The 26,990-nt window shown below is 36.2% G+C and overlaps 2 protein-coding genes across 3 annotated transcripts; both read left to right on the forward strand.

The window, feature by feature from the left end:
- Positions 1-1,339: 1,339 nt before the first annotated feature.
- Positions 1,340-9,994, forward strand: LOC120772747 (protein late bloomer-like). Of its 2 annotated transcripts, none has more exons than XM_040101509.1 (5): positions 1,340-1,427; positions 7,318-7,491; positions 9,146-9,301; positions 9,376-9,570; positions 9,672-9,994. In XM_040101509.1, exons 2-5 carry the CDS (start codon positions 7,381-7,383, stop codon positions 9,750-9,752), a joined length of 543 nt encoding a protein of 180 aa, XP_039957443.1. In that variant the 5' UTR covers positions 1,340-1,427; positions 7,318-7,380; the 3' UTR covers positions 9,753-9,994. The 2 variants fall into 2 exon arrangements, with proteins under 2 accessions (XP_039957443.1, XP_039957442.1); XM_040101508.1 differs by lacking the exon at positions 1,340-1,427 and adding an exon at positions 6,549-7,224.
- Positions 9,995-15,735: 5,741 nt separating this feature from the next.
- On the forward strand, positions 15,736-25,448 carry LOC120772641 (protein late bloomer-like). Its single transcript, XM_040101365.1, has 5 exons — positions 15,736-15,807; positions 24,599-24,772; positions 24,843-24,998; positions 25,082-25,279; positions 25,358-25,448. The coding sequence occupies exons 1-5, from the start codon at positions 15,736-15,738 to the stop codon at positions 25,427-25,429; spliced, it is 672 nt and encodes a 223-aa protein (XP_039957299.1). The 3' UTR covers positions 25,430-25,448.
- Positions 25,449-26,990: the final 1,542 nt, after the last annotated feature.

The following is a 26,990-nucleotide window of genomic DNA, read 5'->3' on the forward strand; positions in this document are numbered from 1 at the left end:
AACCATACCACTAGAACAACGTAGAACTGTAAATGTGGTACATAACCATTTGTTTGGCAGTTGTTTTTCAAGAAATCAGGAAAACCAACCACCGAAGATGGATCACTCTTCACCACGACAATGCAGCCTCTCACACATCGACTGAAACAAATGCATTTTTGAATACTCAAACTTTTTAACACTTGACTTGGCACCGAATGACTCCTTTTTATACCCGTTCGTAAAAAATATACCAAGAGGTCAATATTTTCCGATACCTGAAGCGGCGGTTGATGCATTAAAAAGGCATATTTTCGAGGTACCTCATTCAGGGTGCAAAAGTATATTATAAATCTTAATGGAGAATATTTTGAAAAACAATAAAGCGGTTTTCGATGATTAAATTTTGTTTTTATTCTCTAATCCCCAAATATAAAAGGCAACATATGTACGTTCTTTTTTGCTAAATAAAAATGCTGTGGGTTTTACTTTAATGTTTGGTGGGCTGAGAGCTTAAATATGAAATAGTATGTACGTAAGTGCGATTTAATACAATATTAGTAGTACTTAAAGTTGGAAAATTGTAAGGTGATATCAAGATTTCTGTTATATATTTTTTTGCTGAATTCTTAAAGAAGCAAAACAATTTTCGGGAACATTTCTTGTATAAAGATCATAACTTAACATCATCCACCTAAGACATCTTTCCAAACAATAATTCGCTACAAAAATTAATTAAAGATGAAATTCAAGATTTCGATTCCAGCAGTGCCACTTGTTACTGACATAATTGATGAACCACCGGTTGTCAAGGGAGCTTTAAGGGAAATCACTGGTGAGCCACAACCACAGCCACTTTAGCGAGACCATAACCTAAACAATGTCACGAGAAATAAGGATTTGATTACACAACAATATGGCGCGTTTCAAGAGCAAAATGTGTGTGAGTGTGTGCGTATCCACTACCGTTTATGTACACTTATGCGATACGAAATGCTTTTTGCACAATACGCCGCTAACAAGACAACCTCATATATACATATGTCATATGTATGTATGTATGTTTGTATATGTATATGATGTGTTGGTCTGTTAGAGCGCCCGCAAGAATGTTGGAGACAATGTCGGAGCCACTTGTTGCTTATACAATGAATGCTCTGGATTGCGATGACGCAGCTCACCTTGAACTTTCGCTTCATTCATTTCTATGTTTTTCTGCTTGTGTGTATGTTTGTTTGTGATTGCATTCATCTTTGTAAGTGACACACATAAATTGCATGCGAAATATCGTCACTAATCAAGTGATGATTAGAAGTGCGGCAACTGTCTGGCGCATGGAGTCAACCTTATAAATTGAAATAAATCGAATAAATTGTAGTTGCACATAATTGAGCATTCAGTGCGCTTGCAGTTGTGTACTTTTCTTTGTTGTCCGTGGCAGATGTTAGGTGAGTCAGCTTGTACGGTTAGAGACGATAGGAAATAAAAATTAAACAAAAAAAAGTATATGCATTTATGTACATATGTATGTCGTATACTTGAACCATATTGAAATTGAAGACTTTGGGTTGAAAAAAATATTTGAAAGCGTTTTTGGCTCGGAAATAAGGTTCAATCTCGCACCTCTGAGCACAGGAAAAAGTCGCTCGAGATCAGACCCGCTGATAATTGAGAATGAAGTAGCTATTGAAAAAATATTCATGCTATTTTGCTATGGTTTTCATTGATTTGTGTCGCGGTAAATCAGATGGCTGTGAGATGGCGCGTCACCAACTTTAAACAGACTTTTTGCATACAAAAATTGTGATTAATGCTATGTCTAACAAAGTGTAGTGTTTCTTTAAAGTGTTAGCTATCCTGATCAACACCTTTTTAGGGCCATCTAAAATAATTTTGCGAATTTGGACTTTCCACTGCGTACATTGTTTTTATGTGACATGTATGGAATTCAGCAGCACCCTTATGAATGGTTTCTTCGCTTGCCTTGCAGAGCCGGTAAACAATAATCAAAATATTTTCTGGCTGCTGAACTTTTTCATCAGAAATCATACTTCAAATTTAAAAAAAATTGTGTCTTTGAAAATTTTATTATCATGAGTTAATAGTCAAGTGCCTTCACCTTTTAGAAACAAGTACTGTGGACAAAAAATAGTAAGACAAAAACACATTCGTGGAAATTATTTTTTCTAGGCTGGTATGACTGTCAGTGATGTACTCTGTGCTTCAATTAAAATTTTGAATTTGTAATTTATACTGCGCGTGTTTTTTGAATCGGTAAATTTCTATAACCAGAACATGGTATATTAAGTTTGTCACGAAGTTTGTAACACCCAAAAGGAATCGTCGGACACCTTATAAAGTATATATATAAATGATCAGTATGTCGAGCTGAGTCGATTTAGCCATGTCCGTCTGTCCGTCTGTCTGTCTGTATATATACGAACTAGTCCCTCAGTTTTTAAGATATCATTTTGAAATTTTGCAAACGTCATTTTCTCTTCAAGAAGCTGCTCATTTGTCGGAACGGCCGATATCGGACCACTATAACATATATCTGCCATACAAACTGAACGTCGGAATCAAATGCTTGTATGGACAACTTTCACATTTGACAAGATATATTAACGAAATTTGGTATATGTTATTTTCTAAGGCAACAATGTAATATCCGAAGAAATTGATCAGATCGGTTAACTATAGCATATAGCTTCCATACAAACTGAACACATAGTTACTAAATGTAAAATTGTTTTTCTGTAAGTTGGTAGTACTGTTAGTGACATTTATGCTAAATTTCCTCAAAATATTTATTAGTATTTGAGATACAGGTCATTTTGTGAGGTTCTAAAGGGGAATTCTTCGGTTTTTCTATATCTGAATTTAATGAACAAAGAAGTGCGATAACGCAGCATCTCATACTGCATCGGTTATTCGTGATCACTTCGCCACATTCTAAACTAATATCGTGCCGCAACCACCGCATTCGCCTGATTTACCTTCGTGTAACTTCTTGCTATTCAGCAAATTAACATGACTACGCCGAGAACACCGTTTTAACTCAATTGAGGATATAAAAGCTGAATCGAAGAAGGAGGTTTTTCCAAGTGCTATGATGACTGGAAAATACGTTGGTATAAGTGTATTGCAGCGGGAAGGGATTATTTTGAAAGAGGTGAAATGGACAAATTCACCTTTCAATTTGATCACAGTAGTATGTGCCAAATGTCGCATCAAAATAATCATTAGTGTGTAGTATTAGTAGGCTTGCCTTTCTGAAGTACATAAAGGGCATTCGGCGATTTTCACGAAGAGTGAAATTTTTCAACAAAGAAGTTCCATTAAATTTTGGTTGCGCAATAAAATTTCTGATTCCGAAAAGTTCAGAATGTTGGAAAAGGTCTTCGGTGATAATTGTTTATCGCGAGCAAGTGTTTTTGATTGGTACAAATTATTCAAAGAGGGTCGAACCACATTCAGAACGGCCATCAACATCAACTGACGATCAACGCCTCAGCAAAATAAAGGAATTGATGCTTGAGAATCGCCGATTAACAGTCAGAGATCTGACTGACATTGTTGGAATATCGGATCAGTGAAGCAGATAACCCATTTGAAAGATCACTTGAGCCTAATAAAAGTGAAAGTACGATTGTTACCAAAATCATTAATTTTTTCGAAAAACAACGTCACGTTAACATCTTAGAAACAATGCTTTCCTTCTACCAGCCTGTCATGAAATATATTATTACTGGCGACGAGTTTTGGATCGATGCAACGACACAGAAACGGGCGATCAATCGGCCGACTATTGTGGCAAATGTGAGCCAAAGCCGAAAAGCCCTAGTCATAGTAGTTCCAAAATCAAGGTGGACTCCGAATTCCTTCCGACCGGCCAAACTGAATACTATTTGAGAGTTTTACGTCATTTGTGCAAAGCTATCCCTAAAATGAGGAATTAATGGGCCGACAACCCTTGGTTTTTGCACCAGGATAATGCATCTTAGCATTCTGCATTCTCCATGGGTTCTTCGGCAAATTTCCACCAACCATCGCAACCACCGTATTCGTCTCATTTAGCTCAGTGTGACTTCTGGCTATTCAGCAAACTCAAACGACCGTCCCGGGGAAACTGCTACGCGCATTGAAGCCTATTCCGAAAATAATTGGCATTAACAACTGTTTCGAAGATTGGAAGAAACGTTGTCGCAAGTGTATTGAGCCAAGAGGGATTACTTTGAAGGGTGCGACATAGATCAAGAATTTTAAAATTCTGAACAAAGTCTTACTATTTTTGCTCATAGTAGTATGACTAGTAGTTGTTATTTATAATCGAGGCTGTGTTTCATCACAAAAAATTACTATGAACATTATTAAAATTGTGCTAAACATACGAAAAATTTTTACGTGACCCTACATCAAAACTCAATTAATGACAAGTGTACTAAAATGCTGTTGGATAAAAAAAACTACGTTAGATGTTTTTGTCGCGACAGAAAACTCTTCTAAAATAATTTTTATGAAGAGTTAATAATACCTGGCCGGAAAAAAGCCCTCCTTCAATACGTTACTAAAAACCAACTGCCAGTGAAGATCAGTTTGAGCGTTTGGTATTATTAGATGTCATTCAAGATAGATCAGCTCACATAGACAGCTTATAACGCTTGTCCGTTGTGGTAACTAGAACTCTTACTATATAAGATTGATGATGAATAAACGAAGAGCTTTGATGTGATCGCAAATTTCTTGAGGCGGCTAATATCAGTTTTGCTCTGTCAAATTCACCGAAGGTATGACTGCCGAAGTTTTTCACACTCAGTCAACTATGGTATGCTTTAAATGGGTTTGTGATCTAGATAAATTATTGATTAATGTAATGTGAAGAGCAAATTTGAATACATCAAAAATAAGGTTATGATAAGGGAACTAATATCTGAACACAAGTTTAAGGTACGCCTTGAAGTAATTAGATTTCAGAATTGATACTAAATCGAAAATTTGTTCCATATAACATAACATTTACACTTCCAAAAGCACAATTTTGGAATTTTTCCAGTTCTTATCAGAAATTTGAAAATTTATACATCTTAAAAATAGAAGGAAGTATTTCTTAATGCTATAAAAACCCAGGGATATTTTTTAAGCTGGAAGGGCAAACCATTCGGATATATTTGGAGAATGCTTAAGCGAGTCAAAAATATAAGCATTCTAAATGTATTAAAAAGCGGAAATTAAATTAAATTTTCAGATATGAGACTTGAGAATACTATATTCTGAAGATAATTTTTTTGGATGTAATTGAACTCAATTATTTGCATTTAATATAGAAATCGATATTTTATCAGCAAGAAAAGATGGATTTGATTCACTTAAATTTTCTTTCAAGATGTGAACGGGTGATGTGCGTAGACAAGCAGCTTCACATAACCCCACAAAAATAGTCCAATGGTCCTAAATCGCACGATCTCGGAGGCTACATAACAGCTCCACAAGGTGAGATAAAAGACCCCCCTTTTGCAAACGTGTTAAGGATTGCTGATCGACTTTGCCGGGGTCCGAAATATGGTTATCTGTAGTACTAGATTCCAGCATAGAAAAATTCATCAAGCCTGGCTGTCTCCAGATCGAAAAATCACCAACCAGATCGATCAATATGGCTGTGTAAACCGACGTTGAGCAATACCAATAGCTCCGTAAGGATCGGGAATGACCTCTTCGAGCTGTTCGACACTCCTAGAGAAAATAATTCTAGCTGCAGAGCTGAATAGAAAAGGTAAAATCTTCCATAAGAGTGTACAGCTGCTGGCGTACGCCTATGATATTGATATCACTGTCCTCATCTGCGGAAGATTTTATGGTCCTTTCCGCATTGTATGAGATATACGATGACATTGATAAGAGACAGCGGGTACGATGGCTAGCTCCAGCTCTGAGAGTATTGGACGCAGTACCCTCCGAAGGAAGCAGAGGAAGATTAAGACCTCCATTCTGTTAGAAAGACCAAGTGGAGAAGAACCTGGCAATACTTGGAATCTCTAATTGGCGCCAAAGACTGCGAAAAGGAAGAATGACTGGCGCTCGGTTATAACCGCTGAAGCGGTGTCTACGCCAATAAAGAAGAAGAAAAATATTTAGATACTACTTTAAATTATTTCATAAAAAAAACGGCAGACAAAGAAACTGTCAAAACTTATTTCGAAATTGCTCGAATTTTCATATCACCGAACGACCAATCAACAGTTTAGTGATAAAATTTTACGAATTGCATTGCAAAAGCTCACAGGCGCCCACAACGAGTGGAATATGACGTCTGCCAACTGGTTCGAAGCTTAAACCATGACATCATTAGCAGAGTGAAACGTGAATGTATTTTCCACTCACTCACATGTATGTATGTGTGTGTATGCTCGAATGTTTGTGGTAGGATATTGAAAACAAGCGAAAGGAATTGTTGACCAAAAAGAAACGAAAAGCTGATTACAATAACAACTATGACAAATAAGACAAGAATATTTTAGACGCAGTTTATTGAATTGAAAGCTGCTTTAGCATGGAAAATAAGGGCTAGTCAGCAATTATTTGTTGGAATGTGTGCGTCAAAAAAATATCAAAGCGGAAATATGGCATAGAGTGCCTCCTTTGCTGTGGGCGGCCTATGGTGGGCCGCCTGCCGTAGTGTGAGCTAACCAAACGGACGAAAGTGAAGCAGTTCAGCGAAAGTGTTGACAAATTGACAGTTTAGTTGTAAGCGGACAACGGTTTGTGCAGGAAGCGTGTTGCGTGTGTGGAGAAGCCTGTTGATTAAAGTGAAAATAATATAAATTAATTGAAATTTTGAAAGAGCGTACAAGCGATATTTAAATGTGTAAATTAATTTGCTTGTGAAAAGTTTTCAGTTGATTTTGTGATAGAAGAATACAATTCTGAATAATAATTTCTAAACAATAAAAAATGCATGCATATAAACAAACATTACATGCAGACACACACACAATATATTGATTTTAGTTAGACAACAAAACAATTGAACGCACAAACATCACCACAAATGAAAACGCACAACGAAATATCCACCAATTAAATTAAACGAAAGGCGCTTCGGTGGAGTACTTAAAAGTGCCGTCACAAAAACAAACGAAATACACGCACTTTCAATAACAGTTCATAATTTTTGTACTATAATTAACAATGGCATTGAAAATTTCCTTATTAAAAGCCGTGCTGGCTGTTGTCAACACAGTGCTGCCGGTGCGTATGAGTAACCTTGTTGTAACTTCCTACGCTAACTGTAGTGTGTGTGTGGTTTCGACTAGTGATTGTTTAACTTTCTTTTTTACACAGCTGCTTGGCATTGGCTTAATTGCGCTTTCCGTTTATGAGTTGAACACCTCAACGCCTGGAACTATGCAACACATTTCGATCGTAATACAAATATTTATTGGTTCGTTTGTCGTACTAACTTCATTCCTGGGTTGCTTTGGTCTGTGTCGCGAGTCGTTGGGGCTAACGTGGAGTGTAAGTATGAATTTGTGGCTGGCTAACGTTAACTTTTCAAATCGTAAATTCGTTAACGATGAGGTTACGTTCTATAGTAATACAATATTATATTAAAATTTTTTGTTTATTATTTCAAAAATGTCATACTGTTTTGATGATTGGTGATCTATATTATTATAAATATTTTAACTAAGGATTTTATTAATATATCATTTCCCTATAAGTTCTCACGAAATTAATTATAGCATAAGTTTTATGCTTTTGTAGCACTATTGTTTGTTGTAAGAACCTACCCTCCCGTTAACTATAAGTTGTAAGTGGGTGTTTGTTTTCGATCAGTACTTTAAAAATAAGTTCTTAGACACCTCTAAGAAAGTCTGAAAAATTAGTTGTAACGGAATGGTCCTCCGCCGTTTACTAGAAAATAGGTAGAAAACGTAAAATCTCCAATTTCATATCTACACGTTCTATATATAACACATGCATTCACCGATGAGGATAAACTCAGCTGGAAATTTTAATATTAGGTATATAGGGGCTAAGGGAAATATTGACCCGATTCAACCCATTTTTGATATACAGAAATACTATTATCAGAAACGAACTCTTCCTGAATCTCAATTATATATTATATCTTACACATTGACCGATATTTTCGGTCAAAAGTCAATTATAGTTACTGGGGTTCACACATTCGGTCCATAGGGACTTGAACAGTTTTGGTTGGATTTCGACAATTTTTGGTTACCACAAAGCTCTTACATTCAATCTCGGGTGTAAATTTTATTGTCTCTGGCGTATTTAGTTTCTGATTCTCATCATCCTGATCATTTAGATATACTTGTATACAACTCTATATCTATCTCGGTGATTCGTACAACCGTTAGGTGAACAAAACTGTTATACAAGAGCATAAAATTCTCAATCTTTCAATCCCCCACCCGTAATAAGATTTAAATAACTTGTATTGAGTTAATTGCATTTGGTCTTAAAACCTAATAGTTAGCTTTACGAAACAGATTTTTTACAGAAACAGATTCAATATTTTACGAAATTTCTGAATCCAAATATACTTTTTAAGTAGTTGGAAGCAAGATTTGAATTTTTCAATCTGATAACAAAAAAAAACAGAAAACTGCATTTACAATTAAGAGCTTATACTTGAAGACACTTTCTTTGAAGTGTCTAAGAATTTATTTTTTATTAAAGTATATTGAGTTAGGTCTAATTATATATGGATTAGTGTAATTTAAGCTGCTACAATATCCAAAACAAAATAAAAGCTTAGTTCTAGCAATAAATCCAGCATTTCAGCATCAACTGGTGATGGTTTGGCTTTGACCATTCCATTACTGGTAGAGAGAGAGTTAGTTAATGTGTTCATTGCATCTGTCGGCTATATATAAACCGTTAGAGGGTTGTGAATCGAACATACTACTTGTACTTGTGTTATATAACTATTAGGAGTAAAGTTTTTTTTAAATATTTTTTTTTATACAAATATATGTACACACGATTTTACGTAGTATGACAATGTAAAATATTATATATTAAAGATACTATACTTGCTAGTAAAGTAGACTGACAGCACTTGTGCTGCAATCTAGCTTTAATATGTTGAATATTTTCCTTTATTTTTAACAATTTTTTTTTATCTTCTTCTCACTTCTAGTATGTAATATGTATGCTGATCTTAGTCATATTCCAAATTTATTTGATCACTGTCGCTGGCGTCACCGACTACGTTCAGAACACAACTGATCATTTGGACCAATTATGGAGTAACGTCACATTAAATGCTGCCGAAATCGCACAAGTTGAGCAACAGGTTGACACTCAATAATATATAAGTACAGAGATAATACCACTTTTGAACTAAATACATTTTAATTTCCCTTCCAGTACGAATGCTGTGGTAGATTGGGTAAAGCGGATTATATCAAATTGGATAAACGCATACCGAGAAATTGTTACCGAAACTTCTCTGGCACCGAAAGTGATCTTTATACGGAAAGTTGTCTGACAGTGCTACAAGAGATGGCACGAAAGAGTGGCAGCACTGGATTGGCGATTAAATTGACATTATTTGGTTTTGAGGTAAGTAGTTTAAGGCTAAATTCTGCCAAACTATATAGATATACTTATGTATATTTTACACGAACCATTTATATGAGTATTATTATTTTTCTTTTCTCCAGGTTCTGGCTTTGTTCTTCTCTGGGCTAATGGGTATTACTATACGCCATAAAAGAAGAAGAGATCAATTTGTAGATAACTAAGGATCTACAGGAAAAACTTTAAGTGTGTGTGTATTAACACATAAATAGATAAAATAATTGTTCAAAAATAACGAATTAATTGGATACCTGAAATTATTCACTAAGTGGCCATTAACTGTCAAAAAACAATAACACAAAAAAGATTTAAAAATAATGACATTTGTTACGCAAGTGCAAGCCCTGCAGTAAAGCTCTGCTATTGGAGAAAGAAATTCTGCCATTACAGGGTTAGCCGTTTGTAGCACAAATTTGAGGAGTTGATTTGTTCTGCATGTGAAAATCTAATTGTTGTTGTACACATGTTGCATAATAATATGTATTATAGTATAAGTATTTGGTGTAAAGCTTTTTATAATATTTTTTTTTATACAAATATACACCCGATTTTACGTAGTATGCCAATGTACAATGTTAGATTATGTATTAAAGAAGTAATAAACAGGTATAACAAAGTATATATGTATATACATATATGTTGACACGTAGCAGGATATTTGAATTCAATACATTGACACGGGAAAGTTATAAAGAAGCTTGAGTGTAGTGGGAATGGGCTCAAAACCTGAATAAAGTTCGCAACATCCAACATAACATATCACTTTTTTTACTTGACATTGGCATTCTTCATTTTAAAAATCGCTTACAACATCTCTTGGGAAATAATGAATATGATATAAGAGTTCCTTAATTTTGTGTATAGTATAAAATATATATAAACATATACATATATATGATACTGTTATATAAATAATATCAGATATGCATTCCATAAAGATCAAATTATAAAAAAGGGAGCTATAGAGCCTGAGTTCCAACAAAAATCTTATGAATTTGTCATCCACAAATTGATCCCTAATTGAATAAATAACACTCTTTAAATGTTGACCTTGATAGGAGGCGGTCGATAAGACTAAGAAAGAAGAAGAAAGTAGCAGAACAATACTTAAACTATTATACTACAGTAAGCGAAAATTGTAAATTCACTGATTTGCATACATTGTGACAAAAGGCACCCGGAAACTGTAATTAAATTCCCCGGGTAAATGATATTTCAAAAAATTCTTTTTGCTAATTGGTAAGACTGTCATTAATTACGATGCCAAATATGAACGCGATCTGTAAACCCCTTTGTTTACAGCAGCTGCTTAAGTCGGTACACCACAGTAGTGCTTTGCGATTTTTAATATGGTTAAAAATATCAAACAAAGAATTCGTCTAAAATTTTGTATTTTTAATCAAATTTCGGTGCGGAATCGTTGCGCATTTTGGAAAAGGCTTACGGTGATTCAGTTTTATCAAAAACTCAAGCCTACGAGTGGTACAAAGCCTTAAAAGACGGTGGATCGTTGAAGACATGCTTCGTTCTGTACGAACATCGATCTATTCAACTGATGAAAATATTAGAAATGTGAAGGATGTGGTGCAATCGTCAGGCAAGTGTTAGAGAGATGGCAAGAGATCTCTACATCTCTCGTGAGTCCGTTCGACTGTTTTTTGCTGGATATTTTGGGTATGATTCGCGTTCTTGCTCGACTGATTAATCGTGCGAAATTCCGATCCCACATTCATAGAGAGCAATTTGGCTGCCAACGAGATGTGGGCTTATGAGTGTGACATGCAAACAAGTCAACAATCATCGCTGTTTTCATGAATTTGTTCCGGAGACACAGACGGTCAATAAGAAGTTCTATTTGGCAGTGTTGAGGCGTTTGCGCGAGAACATCCGTCGAAAACGGTCGGAATTACGGATGATAAATTAATGGATTTTACACGATGATAATGCACCATCGCAAAATCTAAAAGCGCAATGAATACCGAATCAACCACCATATTTACTAGATTTTGTTTATCTTCTTCTTCTTTACTGGGGTAGACACCGCTTACGCGATTACAGCCGAGTTAACAACAGCGCGCCAGTCGTTTCTTCCTTTCGCTACGTGGCGCCAATTTTATATTCCAAGCCATGCCAGGTCCTACAGCTCATCGTTCCATCGAATGCGATATTCGTCGTGGCCAACGCGCAAAGGACCATAAATCTTTCGCAGAACTTTTCTCTCGAAAACTCGCAACGTCGATTCATCAGTTATTGTCATCGTCCAGGCCTCTGCACCATATAGCAGGACGGGAATTATGAGCGACTTATAGAGTTTGGCTTTTGTTCGTCGGGAGAGGACTTTACCTTTCAATTTCCTACTTAGTCCGAAGTAGCACCTCTTGGCAAGAGTTATCCTGCGTTGGATTTCCATGCTGACATTGTTGGTGGTGTTTATGCTGGTTCCCAAATATGCGAAGCTATCTACAACTTCAAAGTTATGACTGTCAACAGTGACGTGAGAGCCAAGTCGCGAGAGTGACGACTGTTCGTTTGATGACCTGGAATATTTCGTCTTACCCTTGTTCACTTCCAGACCCATTTGCCTTGCTTTCCTGTCCAGCCTGGAGAAAGCAGAGCTAACAATCAGATACAACAAGCAGATATATATCAACGGCATACGCCAGCAGCTGTACACTCTTATAAAAGATTGTACCTGCTCGATTAAGTTCTGCAGCTCGAAGAAGTCGCACGATAGGGAGACGCCTTGTCTGAAGCCTCGTTTGGTATCGAACGGCTCGGAGAGGCCCTTCCCGATCCTAACGGAGCTTTTGGTGTTGCTCAAAGTCAGTTTACACAGCCGTATTATTTTGCGGGGATACCAAATTCAGACATCGCGGCATATAGGCAGCTCCTTTTCGTACTGTCGAAAGCAGCTTTGAAATCAGCCAAGAGGTGGTGTGTGTCGATTCTCCTTTCACGGATCTTTTCCAAGATTTGGCGCTAGGTCTAAAGCCACACTGATAAGGTCCAATCGGTTTGTTGACGGTGGGCTTTGGTTTTTCACACAATACGCTCGATTGAACTTTATATGCGATGTTGAGGAGGCTTATCCCACGGTAGTTGGCGCAGACTGTGGGGTATCCCTTTTTGTGGATTGGGCAGAGCACACTTAAATTCCAATCGTTGGGCAAGCTTTCGTCAGATCATATTTTCCTATCCCGCATGTGTTGTGGTCGATCGTAACGTTGCGAGGTGGCAGCCTGTTTTCTCTCCGCTGCGATACGGCACTCCTCGTCGTACTTTTTGATTTTCCGAAAACCAATGGTTTCGGTTGCAGCTGTACGTAAGGAGTTTGAAATGCCGTCCCACAGTTCTCTTATACCGAGTTGTTGACGAGTGCTCTCAGAGAGCAGGAGTGCAAGCCGAGTCTGTTGTGATTGCAGCTTCTCGCTTTTTTTTGATCCCCAAACTGAAATTGCCGCTCCATGGAACCCGTTTTCAGTCAACCGAAGAGGTAAAACAACTGGAAAAATCGTAGAGGTAAGTGTATTACGTCTGATGCGGATTACTTTGAAGGCGACAAAATAAATATTGATGAATTACAATTTCCGAAATTTTTCTTGTTTGTCATAATATAAATATCATATTTTTTTAAATCTTTTTATATCTCGACAGTTGAGGAAACCAGACTTCTCACCTCCTTTGTAAAGTTAGGTGAGGATATAGGGATTCTTGAATAGCTTTAAACGTTGGTCATTTGTGGTTGAGTAACTCATACTAAAGGGGCGACGAAGGGTTTAAGCCTACAAAATTTCTTAATCCTGCGTTAATGTCCAGTCCGATTCACTAGGCGCGCTGAAGGTATTAGATCTATCAAGAGGCTTACATTTTTTTGCTGAAAGGTAGACAATAGGGGAGAAAATGCCTGGCAACTAGTCAAAGTTCCAACAATTGCCTCGAGAAGAATCTTGCTAAGGACTAGTACCTTCTACAATAAAGTACTTGGTCTTTTAACTTTCACTCTGGGCTACGAAGTTCGCGCAGCGGCCTAAGTACGAGTATTGGTAGAAGATATGTAGTTGAGTCTACGAAGTTCTTTCAAGCGCGTTCATCGGCTTTGCAGTTTCCAGCGATCCCGCTGTGACTACTCGGTACCTATACATGTCTGTTTGAAAAAAAATACATTGATCGATTAGTCTGAAGGTGAAGTTGATAGAGAGCTTCCGACAGAATATTCTATGTTTCCTATGAGATTTAATCCATATTTTTTTGCTACTTCTTTGGCGGCTTCGCTTTGAGCATGATCCTTTCATCCGTTGAGTTCAATTTTCGATGACTCGTTCGGGCATTTCGACTGGTAACTGGCGAATTAATTTTGCTCCTGCTCCAGGGATTGGCGGGATTGTCCATATATACTGTTAGACTTTACTTATCCCCACAGAAAAAAGTCTAACGGTGTGATATCATTCAATCTTGGTAGCCAATCGATCGGCCCAAAACATGTAATTGTCTGCTCACCCAAGTGTTCTCTCAATAAATCCATTGATTGTTAGGATGTGTAGGACGTGGTGCCGTCTTGTTAAAATTAAATGTCGCCGAGATCAACAGCTTAAATTTCAAGTAACAAATCGCGCAATAACGGTTGCCATTAACGGCTACGTTCTTACCGGCATCATGTTTGAAGAAATATGGTCCGGTAGAATCATGACACTAAACTGTGGTTGTTTTTGTATGAAATGGCAGTTGAAATGCGGAAATTTTGCCAGAAGTGGGCCTCATCGCTGAACAACATTTGGCTGACAAACTTCGGATTTTCTTAGAACTTTTCAAGAGCCCATAGAGCGAAGCGATGTCACTTGGTAAGGTCGAGTGGCTTCAGTTCTTGCACAAGCTGCATTTTGTACGCTTTAAGTTTAATATCTCGCAGTAAAATGGTCCATATTTCTTTAAAAAGGATGGCGGTGAGAACGTAACCGTCAATGGCGACCGTTATTGCGCCATGATAACCGACTTTTTGATGCCTGAAACTGAAGCTAAATGCCAAAGAAAGTTCTCTCGAATGAATCTTTAAAAAAAGTAGTGAAGTTCGAAATGGATCACGTTTTATTAGCAAATATCTTTAGATTTTGTAAAGTAATTAAAAAATAATGTATATAATTGATTTAAAATTTATTAATAACAATAACAATTCGCAGATGTCCATACATATATACATGGTTCTTATGAATATGAAGCATGATGAATACTTTAACAAATCCAGCGACTTGACCTAAGTGCTCATGAAATCTATCAGCTTGCGCGCAATTTTTCGCTATAACGGTCCTGACAGACGACTTAACAAGTGTCTAGTTGTATAAATAAAATGGAATTTGGAAAACCAAACGATCTCAACTGAGTCCATATATTTAAAAGCTAATGAAATGAGTTTAAAAATAAATACGTTGCGACTGATACATCTAATATAGAATTAAAAAATAAAGTAAAAATGAAATAAAAACACAAAATATACATAAACAAAACACACAGACCGAACCAGCAGCAGCAGAACTGATGAGTCTTTTTATTTGGCAATTTCAATGGTGACCGCGAAATTTTCGCGCCTTTCTGCGCCTCCAAAGCAGATGAGAGCAAACATACCTACTTGTACATATATCAACGTCGCCCACTTTTTCTAGCTAATAAACGCATAAGCGGCGAACGTGTGTCACGTCAGCGGGTCTGTAGTCACCATTTGGCGTGATGAGGCTGGGTAAAGAAGGCGGGGTGTGGAAAAGATATATACCAAAATTTTATGAATATGATTATGCTAAGACATGAGGCTCAACAACAACACACTCATCACACGCCCATTTATGCGCACACACTTACAAACACATCCACAAAGTGGCACGTTTCACACATCAATGAGACTCTGTTGTTCGAAATTTTTTGAAAATGCGAGTGTTTTGAAAATCTGAAATCGCTTTCAATGTGACAGTTTGTCGTTCGTCTTTAGAGGTGCCGCAAGCACCTTGTGCGTTCTGGAAATAAATTGTGATTGTGAAAAAGGCCTTAGTAGTCGCCAAATCAACGCGTAGAATTCAATGCTTTACAGAATTTAATAATAAAAACTAAATAAATAAGTTTGAAAGTTTTATGCAAAAAATTTCACAATAATACAGCACAAAAATGCCGTTAACAATGGCTTTTAGCAGATCTTGTCTGCAATGGACTGTGATCGTGTTCAACACGCTGAGTTTGGTGGGTTAAAGGTTTATTACAGAAAGAATCAATATATGTATAATTGTAATCGTTTTATATAAGAAGTATTTTGTGAAAAAATGTTATATAAAAACATCTTCTATAATTTTATATTAATTTCGTGTGATCTCACTGAAATAGGGTGAACGAAAGAAAGTGGTCCATAAAAAAAATTAATAAATAATATTATATGTAGTATATGGGAGTTGAGGTAGTATCGACCCCTTTTTATGTATTAACTATTATCATGACACATACTAAAAAATATTCTCTGGGTTTCATTAAAGTACCTCACATACAATCACCAATCATATGGAGCAAAGTTAGCCGGATGTTTGAAATTGCTGATATTAGTTATAAGGGGGCTAGGTCAAGTTTACGCCTATTTTTATTTATTTTAAATATTGGCTTATATATGCAGTAAAGTCACTCGGAAGTTCCAAAATCTTTATATTAGATATATGGAAGCTCAGGGACCCGATTTTGGCACAGTGCTACTATTCACACGAAAGGATTCTCTCTGAATTTAAATTGTATATCTCACTCATTGACCAATATTTTTTATCAAAAGTCAACTATAGATACTGGAGGCCACATATTTGGTATCTAGAAACAGTTTTAGTTGGTTATGAGCAATTTTTTATCATAAGGTGGCATACTTTAATGAAATTTTTGGTGCAAAATTGTAACCCTTTATATTAATTACTTCTTGATTGGTGTACTGGAAACTGAACGAATCAAGAATTTAAAATTGTGCTATATGGAAAGTAGGCGTGGTTGTAGTCCGATTTTCACACTGTGATAAGAGGTTATGAAAAGAATGGCACGTACTAAATTTAGTCGAATTTAGTAGGGCGGGTCCCGATTTATGTGATTTCACCAAAAAGTGGGTGGCTCCACGCTCGGCGACCAACTTTCACAACGGTTTCTATAAACGCCTCTCATATCATCTCGGAGGTAAAATTTAATGTTTAGTGATAATATTTACTTTTTTCAAAATTCTTTTCCTACATGCGCGCCTTACATCTTATCTTAGTGCTTAGTTATGGCACTTTATAGCTTTTCGGTTATTGGTGTTTTGTGGGCGCAGTGGTCCGATTACGTTCATCTAAGAACTCTTACTTTTTCTGTTACTAGGGAACACATACGCCAAGTTTCATCAAAATATCTCAGACAGGATAGACAGCATTCTCCCGTATTTGAATTCTATTCGTTATTCTGATCATTTATATATATGTATGTAAAGATATAACTCTATATCTTCTCTTCTTAATTGGCGTAGACATCACTTACGCGATTATAGCCGAGTTAACAACAGCGCGCCAGTCGTTTCTTCTTTTCGCTATGTGGTGCCAACTGGATATTCCAAGCGTAACCAGGTCCTTCTCCACCTGGTCCTTCCAAGGCAGTGGAGGTCTTCCTCTTCCTCTGCTTCCCCCGGCGGGTACTGCGTCGAATACTTTCAAAGCTAGAGTGTTTTCGTTCATCCGGACAACATGACCTAGCCAGCGTAGCCGCTGTCTTTTAATTCGCTGAACTATGTCAATGTCGTCGTATATCTTGTACAGCTCATCGTTCCATCGAATGCGATTTTCGCCGTGGCCAACGCGAAAAGGGCTATAAATCTTTCGCAGAACTGTTCTCTCGACCTCTGCACCATATAGCAGGACGGGAATTATGAGCGACTTATAGAGTTTGGTTTTTGTTCATCGAGAGGACTTTACTTTTCAATTGCCTACTCAGTCCGAAGTAGCACCTGTAGACAAGAGTTATTGTGCGTTGGATTTCCATGCTGACATTGATGGTGGTGTTTATGCTGGTTCCCAAATATACGAAACTATCTACAATTTCAAAGTTATGACTGTCAACAGTGACGTGAGAGCCAAGTCGCGAGTGCGACGACTGTTTGTTTGATGACTGGAGATATTTCGTCTTGCCCTCGTTCACTACCAGACCCATTTGCTTTGCTTCCTTGTCCAGTCTGGAGAAAGCAGAACTAACGGCGCGGGCGTTGAGGCCGATGATATCAATATCATTGCCAGGTCTAAAGCCACACTGATAAGGTCCAATCAGTTTGTTGACGGTGGGCTTTAATCTTTCACACAATACGCTCGATAGAACCTTATACGCGAAGTTGAGGAGGCTTATCCCACGGCAGTTCGCGCAGATTGTGGGGTCTCCCTTTTTGTGGATTGGGCAGAGCACACTTAAATTCTAATCGTTGGGCATGCTTTCGTCCCACCATATTTTACAAACAAGCTGATGCATGCTCCTTATCAGTTCTTCGCCGCCGTGTTTGAATAGCTCGGCCGGCAATCCATCGGCCCCCGCCGCTTTGCTGTTCTTCAGGCGGGTAATTGCTATTCGAACTTCTTCATGGTCGGGCAATGGAACGTCTGCTCATCGTCATCGATTGGGGAATCGGGTTCGCCTTCTCCTGGTGTTGTACGTTCACTGGCATTCAGCAGGCTGGAGAAGTGTTCCCTCCATAATTTAAGTATGCTCTGGGCATCGGTGACTAGATCACCTTTGGGGTTTCTACAAGAATATGCTCCGGTCTTGAAACCTTCTGTAAGCCGCCGCATTTTTTCGTAGAATTTTCGAGCATTACGAATCTAGTCTGCAACAAGATAATGGTCCGAGTCGATGTTAGGACCTCGGAGCGTACGAACGTCTAAAACACTGGAGACTTGTCTTCCGTCCATCACAACATGATCGATCTGGTTGGAGGCTTTTCGATCCGGGGACAGCCAGGTACCTTGATGTGTTTTCTTGTGCTGGAATCTAGTACTACAGATAAGTATATTTCGGGCCCCGGCGAAGTCGATTATCCTCAACCCATTTGGGGATGTTTCGTCGTGGAGGCTGAAATTACCGACCGCCGTGCCAAATATACCTTCATTGCCCACCCTGGCGATAAAGTCGCCAAGCTCGATTTTGACATCGTGGCGGGAGCAGCTCTCATAGGCGCGCTCCAAGCGCTCATAGAAGGCATCTTTGGTCACATCGTCCTTCGCTTCCGACAGGGCGTGGGCGCAATTCAGCGATATGTTGAAGAACCTCGCTTTGCGGATTGTGGCTAGACGTTCGACTTTTCGTGAATTGGCTTCCTAATAAATCGATTGCGACATTCGCTGTTCTGTTGGCACCACATAATGTCCAAGTCCATATCATCCAATTCGGTCCAAAAATATTCGGTTATCATTGAGCGATAGCGATTCCCATTCATAGTAACGTGACGGTCTTGAGCATCACGGAAGACCAATGATGCCGCCGGCCTTTAAACCGCACGAAACCGTAATTTTTGCGGGATGCAATGGTGACTTATGAAGTACGTATTAATGTAATTTCACAAAAATAAAGAATTTCATTGATATCCCAAACCGTTTTGTTTTAGCCTTTACATACGATATAGTGATTACCGAGTTTCTAGTTTAATTTAAACAGTTTACTTAGGTCATTTTGTACGATATTTAAAAGAAACTTAGTGTTTTCTTTGCCACCAGCTGATTCTGAACGGAATAAATCTAAACTCCAAACCATAATATATGGAATCCGCTGCATCAGTTACTTTGGCCCCATTATTTTCAATTTCGAACCTTTAATTCGCAATATAACATATCTGATATTAGAAATAAGCATTATGTCATTCAGTAATACAAATGATTTCAAATGTGATTGTCACCGTCACAATTTCGTCGAATAATAGGTGTTGATTTGTACGTAACATTTGTATAATATAAACTTTGGGTAACACTTGAAAATATAACCCGGACTTTGATCTTTGAAGACTAAGCGAATATAAAATGTTCGGTTGCACCCGAACTTAACCCTTTCTTACTTGTTTTTCATTCTTATTTTTAATCTCTGACAGTAATACGGTAGCCTTGTGACTTCGTGGCCAATAATAAATCAGAGGATATTTCTTTATAGCTTCGCATACTTAAATAATTGTGAATATACTACATTAGGGTGTCCGTTATGAATAAAAAAAAACCTAGCTCTCTGAAAAAAGGCATTCAAACAAGTGTACTGAACATACATACAGTACCATTAGACCAGTTTAAAACGTCTTGAAAATGGTAAAAAGTGAAATTCATAGTGGTTTTTAAAAAGTGAAAGATGAAGTAAGAAGAATTAAAGGAAAAATTATGTACGGGTGACTTGAGGTCGGAAGAAATGGTTATATTTTTCAAGGGTTAAAAACTGCCGAGAAAACTGAGAGCCCTATAGAAAAAAGTTATATGGAAAAATTATAGTTAATAAAAAATATATGTAGTTTTTGGATTATAAAATTTATTAATATAATATTTTATTAAATCACTTAACTTATTATAACTTTACATTTCGTTTTTGATTTATTAAGTTTACATTTTTCACAACTAATTATAAATTCAATTGTCAGGCAGCGGCTTGTCTGCCTCTCTTGAATACTTCTGTACTCCTGTGCCACTCAACTATTCTCAACTATGCTCGACTGCATATTTCGAATATTGTTCGAGTGTCGTTGGGCTTTATGTTTTTTACTTCGTACGTTCCGAAATACTTTTGTTTTAGTTTTAAGTTAGGTCCATATTGTGTACGTTTAATCGCTTCTAAGTCTCCTACCTTATATGTGACTTCCGCTTTACTCTTTGAATTAAATGTATGCATATTTTCCAACCAGTTTTCGATGTCATCACGTTCGTCGTCTAATTCTTTCATTATGCAATCTTCAAGTAAACTTCTAATTTCTGTGTCTTCACATTGCCGCATAACCAAGCCAGTAAGCACTCTGAAAGGCGAAAACTTAGTACTTCTAGGAGGTGTATTATTAATAATTCATTGAATTCTTTCAACGTATTTAAGCCAACTAGCAGGAGCTTCATGGCATAGCTTAGCTAACATTGGTACTATTATAAGATGCATCCGTTCTACTTGACCATTTCCCCGAGGGACCTTGTTCTTTACAGTAATTATTGAAAATATTTGATGTAAAAGCAGATCCTCTGTGCGTAATTATTCTTTTTGGATTACCAAATATTGCCGATTGTTTTATTAATCTGTCAACTACCGAGTCAGCGTCCGTACTTTTAGTAGGATAACATCATCGATTAGTACCATTGGAAAGTTATCGCGTATTATTTTTTCGTTTATTTGTCTAAAGCAAAGCCTTTCGTACCATCTTTTTTTTTGATACCAAAACAACTGAAGAAGCATACCCAGAGTTGCTTTGTCGAATTATTCCTTCAATCAACCAATTATCTATTTGATTATCTATTGTCTTCTGATCAGCGGGTGAAACACGTCTTGGTGTTTGGTAAACAGGAATATCATCTGTTACTAGAATCTTCATGTGCACAGGTGATTGTGCCTGCTTTACTGGTTTAAAATCATGAACCATATTTAAGACTTTAATCGCATATTAGTTTTTTAAATATATAACTTATGTTTATACATTCTCGTGACCTCAAAATTTATCTGAACAATTCAAATATCCAAATATTTTGAGTATTTTATTTTTACTCTGCAAAAAAAAAATATTTCTCTCTAATGTTGCAAACACACTGGATTTTTAAATGAAATATTAAACTCTACGAAAAATTATAATTTTGTTTCATTCAAAAATTACACTACTCAACAAATCTAATGAAAATTTTGGTACTAATGTGCTAAGAATGCTGTGGGGTATTAGATTACTAATTTGAGTTAAAAAATTTTCATCACGTAAAGTTATTTTTGTCCTTTTAGTAAATGGTGGTGATTTGACCCACACCCCTTGACTAGAGCACAAAAAGCCCGAGGTGTTGGGAGATTTTTACTATCGTTTGCGGTTTTAGTAACTCAAAATTAGCAAGAAACAGCCTCTAACATCATATGAGTAAAACGACCGAACGAGTGTTATTTACCCTGGTCTATATGTCGTATGAACAACATCGAGTTCATAAGGCACTTTTATGAATGCTCCGTATATGCGATGCAAAACTTTAACTTTTAAGCGCAAAAACTGAAACTTCATTGCGTTTGCAAAATAAAAATCTGCTTGAGAAATAACGGGCACCCTTATATACATATATGTATGTTTGCATAAATATTTATTAATCTGCCTTTAATCCACTATTTTTTATCCACAATGTGTTCATGCATACATATATCTTTTTTGCATATAGTTAAAATGGCATTACAGTTTTATGGATGTTGTCTCATTTTAAGTTGAGCCCCATGAATTTCGCTTTTTTGGTTGGTGCTCAAAATGCTCTTTCATGTTTTTGACACCTTTTATTGTGCGTGGAAAATGAAAAATATGTTTTTAACTAGACAATGTCAAGTTGTCACACTGCAGACATATATAAAAATACAAACACACAAATAAATAATGTTTGCGAGACTTGTATACGAATCCATATGCATAAGAGTATATATATATATATATATATACATAGCATTTACAAGCATGTATTCTCTTATATTTTAAACTAATTTAAGATTTTTACTCACATACATACATATTCCTGTACTATAATATTAATCGCACGAAATTAATTTTATTTTTTTATTGTGGTTCCCGTTTTAATTTCTTATCATTTAGCTTGTTTCCATTTTTTATGACGCACATAATTTTATTCGCTGAAGATCGTCTTATGCCAATTTTCTTGTGGTTTGGCCAAAAGTAGGACGAATACAAGGTTATTTGAGCGTTAAAATGTCTCAAATGCTCCATTAATTATTATACCTTTAAACTAATAACTTTCGTTTAAAATTAAATTTATTTAAAAGAGCTAATTTTTCATTTTTATTGGAATTAATAAGTGTGGCAATAATCTTGTTAAACAATTTAAAGATATTTTTGATATTTTGTTGTAACACTTTTCAAATAAAAATTAACATTTTCATTGAAATTTAATTTTGAACAAATTTGTATTAAAAATTTGTTTGCTCCACTTCTTATTTCAACCACCTGCTTTGGGTGTTCAGATTCACTTTCAATTTATGTAACGTGGCGTATACGCAACCTAAACTATTCAACCTTTACTTAAATATAGATATACTTGTATTTGTGATTAAACAAATTTTTTGTTTTTAGTTAGCATCTGCAAATACTAATATCAATCTCTTAAAAGTATAGCACCAAACTGTATCAATCCTGTCGTTTTTCTCTAACGAAAATCAGGATAGTGTGGACTACCATGCCGTATGAGTAATATCTCAAATCAACTATTGAATGCCCAAAGCCATAAATTATCGACTCTATATGCATCGTTGCAGATAAATTTGATTTGAAAATGCTAATTGTAATTATAAAATAATTGTCGCAAAATAAGTAAAAACAAGAAAACATGGTAACTTCAGTTGTACCGAAGCTAAAATAGCCTTCACAAATGCAAAATAGTCTTTTGTTTCCGATCATTATTGAGTAATTTCTTCGAAGAAAGCATTATTGTTTTTGGATAGTATAATCTGCGTGTAAAAATTTGACAGCTGCCGGATGACTAGTTTTTGATTTATTTAATGTTGAGTGAAATAACTTTTGTTATTATGAAAAAATGAATAAAAAGAAATATCGCATGTTGCTAAAATATTGCATTTTGCTTGGAAAAGACAAAATTGCAGTTAAAGCTTGACGACTAGTTTCCTGATACTGCCCCAGAAAAATCAACCATCTAGGATTGGTATGATAAATATAGACGTGGTGAAATGAGCACACAATGGAGATGTTAGAGATAGCAGGCACTCTAAAGATATCAACTGAATATTAACGTTATATCATTCATGAATAGTTTGGTATAAGAAAGCTCTGTGCAAAGTGGGTGCCGCGCGGGCACACATTTGACCAAAAAAAACTACGTTGATGATTCGGAGCAGTGTTTGGAGAAGTTGAAGGAGAATAAACCTGAGATTTTGTGTTGCCATATGGATGAAAGATGGTTCCATCATTTTACTCCAAAGTCCAATCGTCAGTCATCCGAGTGGACTGTACACCATGAATCCGCACCAAAGCGCGGTAAAACGCAACAGTCGGCTTGCAAGGTTATGGCATTTGTATTTTGTGATGCGCATGGTATAATTTTGGACTACCTTGAAAAAAAAAAGAACGTTAAAATTGACATTGCGTTATTAGGCTGTTTGAATGACCGTTTGAATCGTCGAAAAACGGCCGCATTTGAAGAAAAAGAAAGTGCTGTTTCTGCAAGATATTACACAGTGTCACAACTCAGTGAGAATAATTGGGAAAAACCCTTGAATTGGGCTTCGAATTCCGCATCCACCATATTCTTTAGATCTATGTATATCACTCTTGAAGAGAACTATGTTGAATACAAAAAAGATTTTGCTAAAAATATATATTTTACAGGCTAGGGATTTTTCAATTGGTCTGTTAATGTTAGATAGAGAAGGATCCTAAATATATATTACAACACTTAATATATGATTTTCCGGAAGAATCCGAACTTGATCTGGAAAATCCTAATTCATTCTAGTTTCAAAAAAACTTTTTTTTCATTATTTTTATTATAATTACCTTAAGTACTCTATATTACTTTACGTTTTGAAAATTGGCAGACATCAAGCTAAAATAGACTCAGGTTGCTGGCACCTCTTTTCCATATGGCTATACATATAAAGTTCTTTCCTCGAAAAAAATTTTAAAATTTGACTACTTATTTGTAAATAAAACAAAATGATTTGACTAAGGATTTTGTTATCACAGCTCCTATCAGTATTACAATCATAATTTTACATAAATTGTCTCAAATTGTACTAACAACATATTTTCTCGAATAAAAATCTTGATTTTGATTTTCTACTACAGATAATTGGCATACTCTTAGTGGTTGCCTGCATATATGAATTGGAGAAATTCACAGAAGGATCAGCTGAGCATAGAGAGAAACTTGTACAGCTGGCTTCCGTCAGTTTATTGGTACTCTCCTCATTTGTCGGCTGTTTGGGCGCTATTAATGGATCCGTTAGGATACTCTGTTGTGTGAGTGAAGATTATACAAAAATCAATAGAAAAAACAAATAAAAAAAAAACAATTTTGTTGATATTTCAGTACGTCACAATGCTAATAGCCATGATAGCTTCTCATATCTGGAAGTTATACCGTTACAATGAGAAAAAACAAATGGCTGCAACAGGGAAAATGCTGACCGCAGCCTGGATGTCGGAGCTGGTTAAGAAAGGCGCTATGGATACCATACAGGAGACGGTAAGTTGTGAGATTTTGCTATACTATACACATACTTGTATATCAACTTTGATGACAATGAAGCTAATTTTTCCTTTTCAAAGTATGAATGTTGTGGCGTTTCGAGTAGTTTGGATTATGTGAATCTCAATGTGAAAATACCGCTCACTTGCTATCGTTCTCAGAGCGGCTTGCGCAGCATTTATCCATATGGGGAAGGCTGTTTGGTGGCGCTAAAGCGTGCTTATATGGATATTTATCGCTATGAGCGTTTGGGTCATTCGCTGCTTATTGGCTTTGAGGTGAGATTCACAATTGAAAAAAAAAATTAATAAATATATTATATTAAATATATTATTACTTTTGCTTGTACTTCACAGGGTATCGGCATATTGATATCACTCTTGCTTATCTGCAAGTTGCTGACAAAGTCACGTAGATATAGTTACTAGCATTCTTTTTTTATGTTTAAGTAGGTGTGTAAGATAAAGTAACCAGAAACAAAATTATATTATAATGTCCATAATTAATAATAATTTATAAAATTTTACAGTAAAAAACTTTTGAAATACTTTGACTTATATAAAGTCTGTCGTAAATTGGACCATTGAAAAGTATTTGGTCTAACATTGACAGACAGTCCTTGGAAACAAATGATGACTTTATTCTTCGATATTATATTTTTAATTTTTATAATAATAATTATATAATATACTATATATAGAAACTCAGCATACATAGCATCCGTAATGACAAAAGTACTTCTCGTCAAATTTACATATATTTCTACAGACCCTATATGAAAGCAATGACAGGTTTGACAACAAACCAAGTACGTTTTCTAGAGCTTAGCGAATAATATCAGTCGGCAGCGAATGAATGGCGATCGATTTTTGTGATCCACCGCCAACCAGACGGCGACAGCGCATGTCAATTTTTTTACCGTGATCATTTTGCATTATTTCTCTTCAAAAATACTGTAATTGATGTTGATACGAGCCAAACGAAGTCTGCGTGATGTTGCTGAGAACCAAAGCGTACCAAATGAGCTACGGCGTGAGTAGCTTTGATTTAGAGTAATGCATTTTTTGTAATGGCCCTCCAACATTTCGATATGGGTTCGCCAGTATGGAGCTATGAGACTTTTAAATTTGACGTTCGTCCTTTTGACCCCTTAAAATCAGTCATTTTTGAGCTTAGGAAAAAGAAAAAGATAATGAAAAAATAGAGATTATGAACAGGATCTTGAAAAAAAATTTTCTCCATGAAGTTTATAACACTCTGAAAAAAATTTCGAAGACCTCATAGCTGTTTGATTTAGCCTGTCCATTGGCTTATACGCAAACCGTTTTCTCAGTTTTTGAGATATTGATATGAAACTTAGCACACGTCAAACCACTATAGCATAAAGCTGCAATACAAACTTAATGATCGGAAGCAAGTACTTGTATGGAAGAGTACATATTTCATTTCACGTAGTATCCGCAAGAAATTTGGTAGAGATTATTATCTCCGAAATTTTTTCAAACCGGACTACCATAGAATTTAGTTGTTATACAACCTGACCGATCAAAAGCCAAATAAAGATCTTTTCACATCTTTGTGTGAAATGCACATGTTAAGGGTATTGTAGCTTCGCTGAAGCCCAAGTTAAAATTTTTTCCTGTTTTTGTTTCATTTCTTATCTCGTTGCGCCATCAATGATTTATATACATAAATAGAATACATTTGACTATCTAAACCTAAACCATCCTCCCCTATTTTTTCTGTTTTTTATGGTTCTAATGATATGGAAAATATTTAAATTCCCTCAACTTACGAGGGATAATTAATAAGTTATAGTTTGGTTAAATGTAAAAAATTCAAGTCAAACAAGTAAGGAAGGCCTAAGTTAGGGCGAAACCGAATATTTTAAACTCTTGCAACTTGAAATAATCAAAGTCCGGCAAATTTCTTCAGGTGAAGGCAAAGTTGTATATTAAAATAAGAAAGCTGGGGGTAGTCTCGACCCGG

Source organism: Bactrocera tryoni, chromosome 3 (genome assembly GCF_016617805.1).
Source record: "Bactrocera tryoni isolate S06 chromosome 3, CSIRO_BtryS06_freeze2, whole genome shotgun sequence".
Lineage (NCBI taxonomy): Eukaryota > Metazoa > Arthropoda > Insecta > Diptera > Tephritidae > Bactrocera > Bactrocera tryoni.